This window comes from Ochotona curzoniae, unplaced genomic scaffold, assembly GCF_017591425.1.
Source record: "Ochotona curzoniae isolate NIBS_2020 unplaced genomic scaffold, NIBS_Ocur_1.0 contig_4612, whole genome shotgun sequence".
Lineage (NCBI taxonomy): Eukaryota > Metazoa > Chordata > Mammalia > Lagomorpha > Ochotonidae > Ochotona > Ochotona curzoniae.
Window position 1 is genome coordinate 14,995,696 of NW_024466343.1, and position 12,205 is coordinate 15,007,900.

Here is a 12,205-nt window from a genome sequence, read left to right on the forward strand (position 1 = left end):
CACCTGAACACAGCTTAGTGTTTGGAAAATAAGACATATCAGATTGTAGCTTGCAATATTTAGACAGAAGCATTGCACCTTTGGGAACATTAGCCAGTATTGTTCCATAGTGCTTTGCATCTCCAGCTGTCTAATGAATACTTTGCTCTCAGGCAGTCAAAAACAAAAATATAGGATACCCTGAAGAATCCCGTGTTTATAAATTTTCAGTTCTAGGGAATTCTCTAAGAAGGCTTAGATCAATATAATTTTTTTAAAAAAATTAAATACTTTATCAATCATAGTCCTTTAAAAAATGCCTTTTCTCCTTCTTAGGAGGAAGTCTTTTCTTCCTGAGATTCTTTAAGATTTAACCAACACTTTATATTCCATGCATTTCATGTTGACATATCGTTCTATGTTTTCCCATCTGCAGCAATTATCTGACCAACAGCATGAATTCTGAACTAATTCAGAGACTTTAGAGAAAGCAGACTGAACTGCTTTCAATGTAATACTTCTGTTCAATTTTGAGATGAGGAAGTTTTTGTACTTCAATCACTGGCAGTTGATTAGGGTCCTGGGTGTGAAAAAGGAATTTTGCCTTATGCCAGCTGCCATCTTGAATCTGTAAAAATAAGAACACAGTGCTTTCAGATGGAGCCGCTTCAATGACAATGGTCAGCAGATGGTAACCATCACAGACGCTGTAGATTTGGTTTAACAGTAATTGAGAACAGATGGAAAAAACCTACAACAGAATTTAATAAATGGCAACAATCACTACTAATAATCAGAAACCCAGGCTTGTTACCTTTCTCCTTAATGGCATTGTGTGTTTGCGTTTTCACTTCTAGAACATAAGGCCTATGTTTTGATTCTGCTGTTTTTAAAATTAGATATGAACTAAAAAGCTGCACTATTCTTCATGCACGTAATCACAGTATGTTCTGCCTTCATTTACTTGGGACTGACCCTCCAGCAAGGGTATTTTTCTTCGGTAAAATGAGTAAGTCATTTCTTTAAGCAGGAAATGACTAGAATTACCTCTGTCGAAAGCAGTTAGATTATCACCAAATTTATTTTAACAAATAGATCACTTTATCCAGTTGGTAAAAGACTAAGATAGACAGGTACCTGATTGTTTTACATGCTAAGTAGAGCTGGTAATTCTGGATTGTGTCTCTCAGAGGTACCAATGAGTCATTGAATTTTTATAGGAAAGACTGAAAAGTTAAATTAATCTGTTGATAATATTAATCTCTTTGAGTATGGAGATCCTGATCTTTGTTGTATTGTTTTTCATAGCATATGGAAATGGCTGTGTCTCAGTCATACTTTACTTACTGCAATAGATTGTGGTGCAGACTGAGTTTGGTGAGTGTAGTTTACTAATACCTGCCTTATGAATCGATGTTTTATACTATAAATTATAAAAACACATTATTTAATTAAATGAGCTGTGTTTAAAATTCTTGCTATTAGGGCCAAATCTATAATTATAAACTTCTTATATTAGATATATGCACTGACAAAAGGACATAAAACTGACTTGTTCCTATAATTTAAAGTAGTAGTGATATGTATAATAATGGTAGTGAAAGTGCTCCACCAAAATCCAACTATATATATGCCCCAACTATTCATCTATCATTCTACCCATCCATTTGCCAATCTATGTATAATACAATCATTTCATGTTGAATAAAACTGAATTTTTGCATTAGCATGTTTTACATGAAAAAAGCCACAAGTGATCAGCTAGTGTGACAAAAATGAACAAGATACAGTGAAAGCAAAAGTTACTATCTTTCTGTATCTGAAGTTTGTAAATTAAAGTCTCATTCAACATTATAACTATATAGTTTTGTTAGTTTTAAGTTAGTTGAGTTAAACATTTCTGAAAGCGACATTTTCTTACCTTGCAATCATCTGAAAGTACTTTAGGTTCTAGTAGAGTGTTTTCTTCAAAAATCTGTCCATTCCATCCTTTAAAACCAATGGGCAGTCCTGGGCCACTTGTATGTGCGCTTCTCCACCTTGCAGTGTTTAGACAATGAATGGTGATGACGTGCGTGGCTTCTGAGCTCAGTAAATGAAGGAAGTTCATCTGGACCTTCCCAACAGCAAACTCCAACTAATGTCACAGAAATAAAATGCAGGTTATAAGATGTGGCAATTGACAAACTCATAGTCTGGGAGAACCTGAGAAGGCTGTTTTTCTTGGAATGTAAGTGTCATTCAGTGCTCTCCCAGCAAATCTTAAAGCATAGTTTCTTTGAGCAAAAATCCCCTGATTTGTAGCATTTCCTGATATCCATGGTGAGAATACTCTTACCATGGTTAACTTTAGAATACCAAAGTGATGTTATTGACTGTGGAGTTGGGTGGAGATATTACCAATTAGCCCTCCTACTCCTGTATGAACTAACTCTGGCATGCCAGTGGGCTGCTTCATATAATTTAAAAAGGCAATTTTTATACAGTCATATTGGATATAATAATAATTTAAGATTTCAATTTTTTAAATAAAAACATGGAACTACATATAAATCTTCAGGTACAATTTTTGGTTTGCCTCCAAAGATATGTTACAAGTCGAAATAACTTGGTTTAGGAATTTTAACTATGAGACTTTTCAGAGAGAAGGATTGAATTTTACTCTATTATCAGCTCTAATGCAGATGTAGTCATTTATGGAGTCATCAGTAACTGTTACCTGAATGACTAACTGCAGGAATGACCAAGTATTAACCAGCTTTAAAACATGACCAGTGCGGGCCCGGCGCGGTGGCGCAGTGGTTAAGGTCCTCGCCTTGCACGGCCGGGATCCCATATGGGCGCCAGTTCTAATCCCGGCAGCCCCGCTTCCCTTTCAGCTCCCCACCTGTGTCCCGGGAAAGCAGCTGAGGATGACCCAAAGCTTTGGGACCCTGCACCCGCGTGGGAGACCCGGAATAGGCTCCTGGCTTCGGATTGGCATAGCATCGGCCATTGTGCTCACTTGGGGAGTGAATCATCGGACGGAAGATCTTCCTCTCTGTCTCTCCTCTCTGTATATCTGCCTTTCCAATAAAAAATAATAAAAATAAATCTTTAAAAAAAAACATGACCAGTACTGGACAAATTAGAGTTAGAGGTCAGGTTGCAGATTTTCCAGGCTTGTAAAGCAGAGTTTTCAAAACTCTAGACATTGTTATTAATACTATTGCATCATGTAAACAAGGGTATAGTGATAATGTAAGCAAACAGCTGTGATTTCTATGAAGACATTAAAATTAGTCTCCATTTATAGAATTAAATATCAGTTGTAATAATGGAGAAGGAAAATAAAATAAAAAAATAACAGAAGGACCCAGGAAAAGAGAGGGCAGACAAAAGGAAGACATAGGATGACAATGTGGAAGGAAAGCCACAAGGAAATATACAAAATGTCAGATTTATCCTGTTGAACTACTTTTCGAAACAGATAGTTCTTTTTCATATATGATGAAGAATGAATGATACCTTGGTTTCATTCTTAAAACTCATAATTCTTGAAAATGATAGAATTTAAAAAAAATCACCCTCATGATACTGTAGAACATGAAGACATATGTTTTAAAATTTAACAAATACCTTTGTCACAGAAACGGGAGATAAACATGTCTGGCCACCAGCGCTGAAATTGCAGAAAACCTCAATAGCATCTGAAGGGCATCCAAGATTTGGGTCAATCCAGTATTTTCCTTTATTTATAGTAAAACATAAAATTAGTTAAGTGCCATGCTAAACCATATCTGCTTTATATATTATCACAATCTTATCTGTCAAAAACCAGAATATCATAAATATGTTTACATTCAGTGAGTGAATGAAAGCTAAAAATATTATGCAAAACTGATATTGATAATACTATATTTTTACATATCTACCCATTTAAGGCATTTCATAAGTGATTAAATTCATTGCTTCAAGTCATAGATAAGAGCTTGGCAACTGAGAATGAATGGTTAGTAGGAAAGCAAAAGTTAATGTAATATTTACATTTTTCTCTCAAAAATTGAATAAGGCTTTAGACATCAGCACTTCTCTACTGTGCTCTCATTGAAGGTCACCACTGAACTCTGCATTTCTAAATACATTAGCTTTTCTCTGAATGCTCATCTTACTTGACATTGACTCAGTGCATCCTTCTTTCTCTGCCAGCTTGTTTATTTTTTTTTTTTGCTTGATTCCTGGATATCTTATTTATCTAGCTCTTAACCACACACTCTCATCTCTTCACATTGGAGAACACCAGGGCAAAGAATTTAGAGTTTGGTTTTCCTTCTATTCATACTATTTAGTGAATTTTAAGCTTTCTGTAGACATTAGATACCATTTATATGTGAATGATTTCATAATTTTTATACAGAACAGGATTTCTATTGACCATGCACATGAATAACCAACAGTCTACTTGACATTCTTACTTGAATATCTATCAGATGTCTCTAAATATATTCCAAACCGAACTCCTGACTTTTTCCCCAAATATGCTTCTCCCGCAGTATTCAACATCAGCAACTCTGCCTTTCTACAGTAAAAATAACCTTAGAGTCATTCTTTACCATCATTTCTCTCACAGCCCATATCTACCAACAAAAAAACCCAATGATTCTATCTTAAGGTATACAAAAAATATGATAATTTTTACTACTCCCTTGAAATCAGCTCTAGTCCACCTCATTAGCCATCCTTGGGTTATTCCAGTAATCACTTTAGTGGTTTCTGTGCTTATACTCCTGTCCTACTAACTACATATTATTTTAAATAAGTTCATTTATTATTTGAAAGACAGAGACACAGAGGAAGAGGGAGAAACAGAATGAATTATGTGATTTTATGCTGTCAACATTAATGGTCCTGATTTTCTAAGTTCCAAGTTCTGATAGATTTTCCTCCCTGTCAACCCAATGCTCAGTACTAACTAATTTTTAACATGGAGCAGACAAAAGATGATAGATAGATAGATAGATAGATAGATAGATAGATAGATAGATAGATGATAGATAGATAGGAGAGGCATCTGAATTGTGTCCTCTTGTAAGAGTATTGTGTTTTTGATGACATTACAATGGCTCATGTCAGGGTTTTGCTGAAATGTTTAAAATTTGGAATGATATATGGCAAATCTTAAATGCATTGGAAGTGCAGAAATGAAGCTGAGATTTCAAGGTTCAAGGAAACTAAGAACTTACCATCTGATACCTTGTGCTCACAGTTGAGCAAATCTTTGCAGATTCGTGCTGGATTATCCCTTGTGCCAAGAGGATTCTTGATGCTGTGCAGTAAATTGCTGAGGTCGTTCAGGGTTTTGAATATTTCTGCACTGTGGTCAATTAAAGTCACTTCGGTATTCTGGTAGCTCTGTCAAGACATCATAAGAATCATATAAGCAAAAACAATAACAGCAACAAAAACAAAAAACCCCCATAATCCATTAATGGTCAACATGGATCAAAGTAGAACACTTTTTTTTTTAATCACATGTGGTTAGTTGGGGGTAAGATGTGAGAAGAGTTTACATTTTAACATAAGCATCTCTATATGTTTTATTAAGCAAAATAAATAGGTCATTTCAAAGTTTAGTCTAGGACACTTCAAAGTTTAGTGTTCAGGTGGACCTAAGACCTAAAGATCTAACAGGTTTTAAATTCACACACTGAATAATCAGTTTATTTAAAATAAATGAATTAATGATGATAGATTCCCATTTTAGTGAATATAACTACCCCATTATCAATTTGTTTCAATGACAACAAATTTTCACAAATTCTTTTAACAATATTACATTTTTATTTGTTTTAAAAGCATGCTTTACGAAATATGCTCTGCATATATTTCTATTTAATCATACAAAAATTATTTGCTATATACTTGCAAGGACTTCATATTTTGCGTATGTTTTAAATACAATCTTTGAGACAAAGCCACATTTTGGAATCCAGAGAAATATCTGTTCAATTTGTGTGTTGAGATTGCCAATAAAAAGCAAAGCCAGATATATTACCTCCATCCGTAGGGCAGTATTTGATTCAATCAAGGCTTCAATAGCAGCATTGATATCCACTTGTTTCTGTGTAAAAGAAAGCATCTTGATCACCAATAGGATCATCACTGAGCACTGTAAAGCAAAGGTTGTAAATTGTTGCCTGGCCATCTGAAAGGATCAAATATCTTCTGCCTTTATCCAAATCTCTTAGGCTTCCTAATTATAATGGTATCAAAATTTAGAGCTCTCAAATGAAAAAAAAAATTGCCTCTGCAACAGGATCACATACATACACAGAGTGCTTCAAAAGGAAGAAGGAAATTTGATCCTCTCAGTTAATAAAATACAAAGTGAAGAATAAATAATGGCAATACTTTTTTAACAGCTATGTTCTTGGAAGTAAAATGGAATAAAATTCTACTGTCCTGAGGTAGTCACCACATTCATTTAATCTGATACCTCTGTGGTCTTAAAAACAACTTCTGAAGTTGGAAAATGTACCATTAGTCCTAAAAGAAATTATACAGCATGAATCCAACCTTTTCCTGTATTTAATAAAAGATATTTTTAGAAAAAGACTCAGAACAACCATTAATGAAAGGGGTTTTTGGTAATTTCTAAAAAAAAAATTAGCTTGGAAAGTAAGAACTTGAGTTTGGAGAAGGCACTGGGAAATGGCATCTGTGTAAATCAACCCAGCAATCTAATTTCCTTCAGAATGACTATACCAGTAAGGTATCTTTTGAATTGAAAGTCCACAAAAAGAGACTGTTTTCAACAGAACTCTTATGACTTATGGTTGGTAACTTGAAGAAAAATATTTTAAATGATGGAACAATCAATAAAATATATTATATACTTTTTTTTTTGCCTCCCATGTGTTTTTCATGTTGAGAAACAACTGACTCTGAATACACACACACAGTGAAACGCTGTGATACACACTGAGACTGTAAGCAAACAAACAAACAAACAAAAACCACACACAAAAAAAACCTTTCACCATGTGGAGCTAATAGGAAGGGAGACAGCCACGAATAGTAGAGCACTACTATTTTTACCAGAAAGAAAGCCTCATGGACCTATGAGAGCAAATAGGGAGTGTTAACTTTGGAAGTTGTAGTTGAGAACTGAAAAACAAGTCAGATGTGTGAGGATGTGTGTAGGAGAAGGGGTAGGAGCAAAGTTTCCAGGCAGAAATAACTGCATGAATGAAAGGTCATGAAACATGTTCATTAAACAAAAACCAGAAAGGGTTATCCCTAATATTCTCTTTAGACTAAGTATTTTGACCATCTTACTTGTGGGATGGACAGAGTTTTAGATATGGACCATGGAAAACATAGGGGCACTGACTTTGGGAAATTGAATTAGGTGCTAAACAATAATCACTTTTTATGTTTTCTGTTTGTTTCCTGTTGTTGACTGAGGACTCTTTAGAATTGGGACTTCAATGTACACTTTAAAAATGTTAGATACTTTAAAGAACCTGAGCTTATGTGAGTGATAACTTTGGATTTTTTATGGTAGCAAAAATCAAGCCATAGATTCAAAAACTATTAACTATTTTAAAAAGACAATAAAGTTTATTATATACTAAGACATATATATTATATATTAAAAACAAAATGTATTTGCCATCTTTCTTTTATTTTCCATGATACACTTTTATAGTTTTTGAGATTCCTCCCTTTTCTTCTCCTACCTCTTTCTTTATTTTCCCCTCCCCCATATTCTCTGATAATATCACAGTAGTGTTAATCCTTCAGTAACAGTTACAAGTTTAACATTCTGCTATTTAAGTATATAATGGCATTATAGGTATAGGCAATGGTGGAATATTTAGTATCATGGTATTAAGGTATATTTAGCAGTTTCATTGGGAGTCCTTTCATTCAGGAGTAAAGATGTGTACTGAAGTGTGTTTTCACTTCCTGGTATGGTAGTTTCCATTATACAGTTCCTCCATGAGAATATATGTATATACTTGTTTACCTATGTGACTATTTTGTACTTTGCATGAAGGTTGTCTTATATCATGGAGGTCTTCCATGTAATCAGTTAGGTTTTTTTTCCAAGGTATTAAAAGTTCTTTTCTGCTATTTTGAATAGTACTGATCTTACAAGACTTTTTTTCCACAGCCATGAAGTTGTGTATACCAAGGCTATCAGTTTATGTTCATTGATTTTGTACCCTGTTATTTTGCCAGACTCTCTTATGAGTTCCAATAGTCTTCTGGTTTTTCTATGTATAATTTCATGTCATCTGTGAATAGAAATAATTTGACTTCCTCATTCCCAATTTGAATTTTTTAAATTTCTTTCTCTTTTCTAACAGTTTTAGTGAGAACTTCTAACACTGTTGAATAGCAGCAGTAAAAGTGGATATCCTTGTCTAGTTCCAGATCTGAATGGAAACGTTTCCAGTCTCTTCCTGTTCATTTTGAATCTGGCGTTGGGTTTTCCATATTGCTGATTGTGTCATATAATGTTTCTTTTATGCCTGTCTTGCTTAGGGATTTTAGCATGAATTGTTGCTGGATTTTATCAGCTACCTTCTCTGCATTTTTGAAATTATTATGCGATTTTTTTAATTATTCATTTTGCTGATGTGGTGTATCATATTTATTGATTTATTAAACCATCCCTGCATGTCAGGGATACATCCCACCGGGTATGAGTGAGTGATCTGATGTATTGTTTGGTTCTGTTGGCTAGTATTTTGCTGAGGATTTTTGTATCTATGATCACCAGGAATTTCTGTCTATAGTTCTCTTTTCTGTCGTGTCCCTCACTTGTTTTTAAGGTGATGTTGGCTTCATGGAAAGAATTTGAAAGGACTATTTCACTTTCTGCTGTTTTGAATAAATTGTGGAGAATTATTGAAATATTTGATAGAATTCAGCAATGAAGTCACCCAGTCTAGTCTTTTCTTCAAAAATCAAATATTTTTACACAAACAGCTGCCTCTGTTTCATACTTTTGTACATGTTATTTATGTCTAGATAACACATAACAGCTTAATTCATGTATTTACCTATCTGTTCAGTAGGTTGTGATATGTTATTTTTTGTTAAAATACATGAAAAAATGACTTCTTATGTATGCAGTTGGAGAAAGGGGCATTTTAGTAGTACTTTCAGACAATTATGGATATTCTCTTTGATACTATATGAAACTGGATAAGCAGTAATTTTTTAAGGATCAGTAGGGTTAGTTGGAACCTGTAAACGGAAACTGTATCAATGAACATCTTAGGGCCCAGCGCGGTAGCCTAGCAGCTAAAGTCTTCGCCTCGAACTTGCCCTGATTCCATATGGGCACTGGTTCTAATCTTGGCAGCTCCACTTCCTGTCCAGCTCCCTGCTTGTGGCCTGGGAAAGCAGTCGCCTTGGGACCCTGGACCCACATGGAGACTTGGAGGAGGTTCCTGGCTCCTGGCTTTGGATTGGCGCAGTACCGGCCGTTGCAGTCACTTGGGGAGTGAATCACCAGATGGAAGATCTTCCTCTCTGTCTCTCCTCCTTTCTGTATATCCAGCTTTGCAATAAAAATAAATAAATCTTAGAAAAAAAAATATAAAACCTAGGGAAAAGCAACCCCAAACAGGCTTCTCAGCAGAAGTGAACAAGATTATTATTTAAAAAAAAAACTTAAGCCTTGGTAGGATCTCTGACCTATATGTGATTTTGTTAACATAATGTATTGATCACTCAGAAAATATTAGTTCATTCAATTATGCAGATCTTCCAAACTGACTTATTCCATTATTTGATGTGAAAGTTGTACTTGTTAATACTGTCAACGGGCCCGGCGCTGTGGCGCAAGTGGTTAAAGGTCCTCGCCTTGCACGCCCAGGATCCCATGTGGGCACCCGTTCTAATCCCGGCAGCCCTGCTTCCCTTCCAGCTCCCTGCCTGTGGCCTGGGAAAGCAGTCGAGGACGGCCCAAAGCTTTGGGAACCTGCATCCGCGTGGGAGACCCAGAAGAGGCTCCTGGCTTCGGATCGGCATAGTATCGGCCCGTTGCGCTCACTTAGGGAGTGAATCATCGGATGGAGGATCTTCCTCTCTGTCTCTCCTCTCTGTATATCTGCCTTTCCAATGAAAAAATAATAAAAATAAATCTTTAAAAAAATTACTGTCATCAATCTCACTCTTATAACTGCTGGAGAGACTGTAACATAGCAGTGATAGATATAAATCGTCCCCAATTCTTATGTTTTAAAAAATATATGTATGTAACTGGGGCAGGGGTGGCTAGACAGAACAGCACCCACCTGCATGTGTATGGGCTGGATAGTGGGGCTGGTTGGGTTGAACTAGGCTTCAATGCTCATTGACATGTAGAAGAGCTGAATGTGATGTTGGACAGACTGGAATAGTCTGCTGTACAGTATGGCAAGCACGGGAACCAGGGAACGGGATGGGCCTGGTTGGGGTTATTGTGGGTGCTCCCCTAGGCTTCAGCTCCCATGGGTTTGTGTGAAGGCCGAGTGTGTGCATTGGGCAGTATCAGGCTGGACTGCAACACTCATTGATTTGTGTAGAAGATGGGGCTGGAAACAGAACTGACCTAGTAATTGCAAATACCAATGTGTGCTGATTGGGGCTACAGACTGTTCCACACCCTGTACTGCCATGCACACACAAAAATCAGGTCTGTGATCACCTCAGACAAAATTTCTTTGGGGATCCCTCCAACTGAACTGCTGATCTCAGAACCCCAACCATGAAGAAAAGTGCAGGTTCCATGGTCTGACCATGGAGAGCAAGTGTCAAAGCTGAGGCTCCTCTGGGCTTAGATGGAGCAGTGACAGCATATCCAGGTGCACATGGAGGATTGGCAGTCCATCAGAACCTGCAGAGGATACTTGATACCACAACAAAGGATGGAGGACAGAACAAATCAATGAACTACCCCAGCCGTGTGTTGGCAGTGAAAATCTGGCCAAACCACTATAGCAGTGCCCTCGGAGCATGCCCTATGCCGGGAACCCTGGGATGGGGTGAGAGGCAGGTGGGGCTTCTCCCTTCATCTCTCTCCTTACCCCAGATACAGAAAAACAAATGTGGAAACAATGATCTTACCCACTTTCCTATAGCCTTTGACCCTTAGTGCCCTAATCAACTATGTAAAGATTATCGAAATAAAATAATAATTAATTAAAAATATATATGTATTTGAAAGGCAGAATGACAGTGAGAATTGGAGAGAAGGATCTTTGATCCACTGGTTCACTTTCCAAGTAGCTTCAAAGCTGGGGTTGGATGGAGCAGATGCCAGGAGTGAGGAACCCCATTTGGATCTCTGGGTGATAGGGACTCAGTTACTTTGGCCATCATCAGAAGGCTGAATTCCAGTGGAGCGGCCAACGAAATGGCACTCTGATATGGGATGGGTGTCACAAGCAGAAGCTTAACCACTACACCTAATGGCTACCCTAATACTTTTGTTTGAAAGCTTAAGATGTATCATTGGCATCAAAATCTATCATTTATTTTCATTAAAATGGCAGATTCAATTCATTCTTTTTAAAGATTTATTTATCTTTATTGGAAAGGCAGATTTACAGAGAAAAGGAGTAACAGAGAGAAAGATCTTCTGTCTACTGGTTTATTTCCCAAGTGGCTACCATGACCAGAGCTGAGTCAATCCAGAGCCAGGAACCAGCCCCCACTAGGCTATTATGCTAGGCCTGACTCAATTCATTTTCAGCAACATATCTTCTACATATCCGTGCTAATAACAGTAGTCTGTTAAGCAAACATGGTATTTCATGATAAAAATGGCTTAAGGGCCCAACATGATAGCCTAGTGGCTAAAGTCCTAGCCTTGCATGCAGTAGCATCTCAAATGGGTGCTGGTTGCTATCTTGGCTGCTACACTTCCCATTCAGCTCCCTGCTTGTGGCCTGGGAAAGCAATACAGTTTGGCCCAAGGCCTTTACTACCCTGTGCCTGTGCGGGAGACCTGGAAGAAGCTCCTGGTTTTGGACTGGCTGAGCTGCGGCCATTGTGGCCACTTGGGAAATGAACCAGTACATAGAAGATCTTTTGTTTGCCTCTTTTTCTCTAAGTCTGTCTGTATTTTGTTTGTTTGTTTGTTTGTTTGTTTTTAAGTGGCTTAAGCTGTGGCCTGGGATGACAGCATCCAATATAAATTCTACTTGGAATTCTGGCTCCTCCACTTCCAATCCAATTCCCTGCT

General features: G+C 37.0%; 1 protein-coding gene across 1 annotated transcript in view; it reads right to left on the reverse strand.

Annotated features, from left to right (window-relative positions):
* Window positions 1-336: 336 nt before the first annotated feature.
* Window positions 337-12,205, reverse strand: part of COL24A1 (collagen type XXIV alpha 1 chain) — a 298,672-nt gene continuing 286,803 nt past the window's right edge. The window contains exons 55-59 of the mRNA XM_040987252.1: window positions 6,014-6,079; window positions 5,202-5,370; window positions 3,598-3,707; window positions 1,901-2,116; window positions 337-607 (exon numbers count right to left, since the gene is read on the reverse strand). Of these exons, the coding sequence (XP_040843186.1) occupies window positions 461-607; window positions 1,901-2,116; window positions 3,598-3,707; window positions 5,202-5,370; window positions 6,014-6,079 (708 nt within the window). The 3' untranslated portion in view covers window positions 337-460. The remainder of the gene's footprint in view (window positions 608-1,900; window positions 2,117-3,597; window positions 3,708-5,201; window positions 5,371-6,013; window positions 6,080-12,205) is intronic.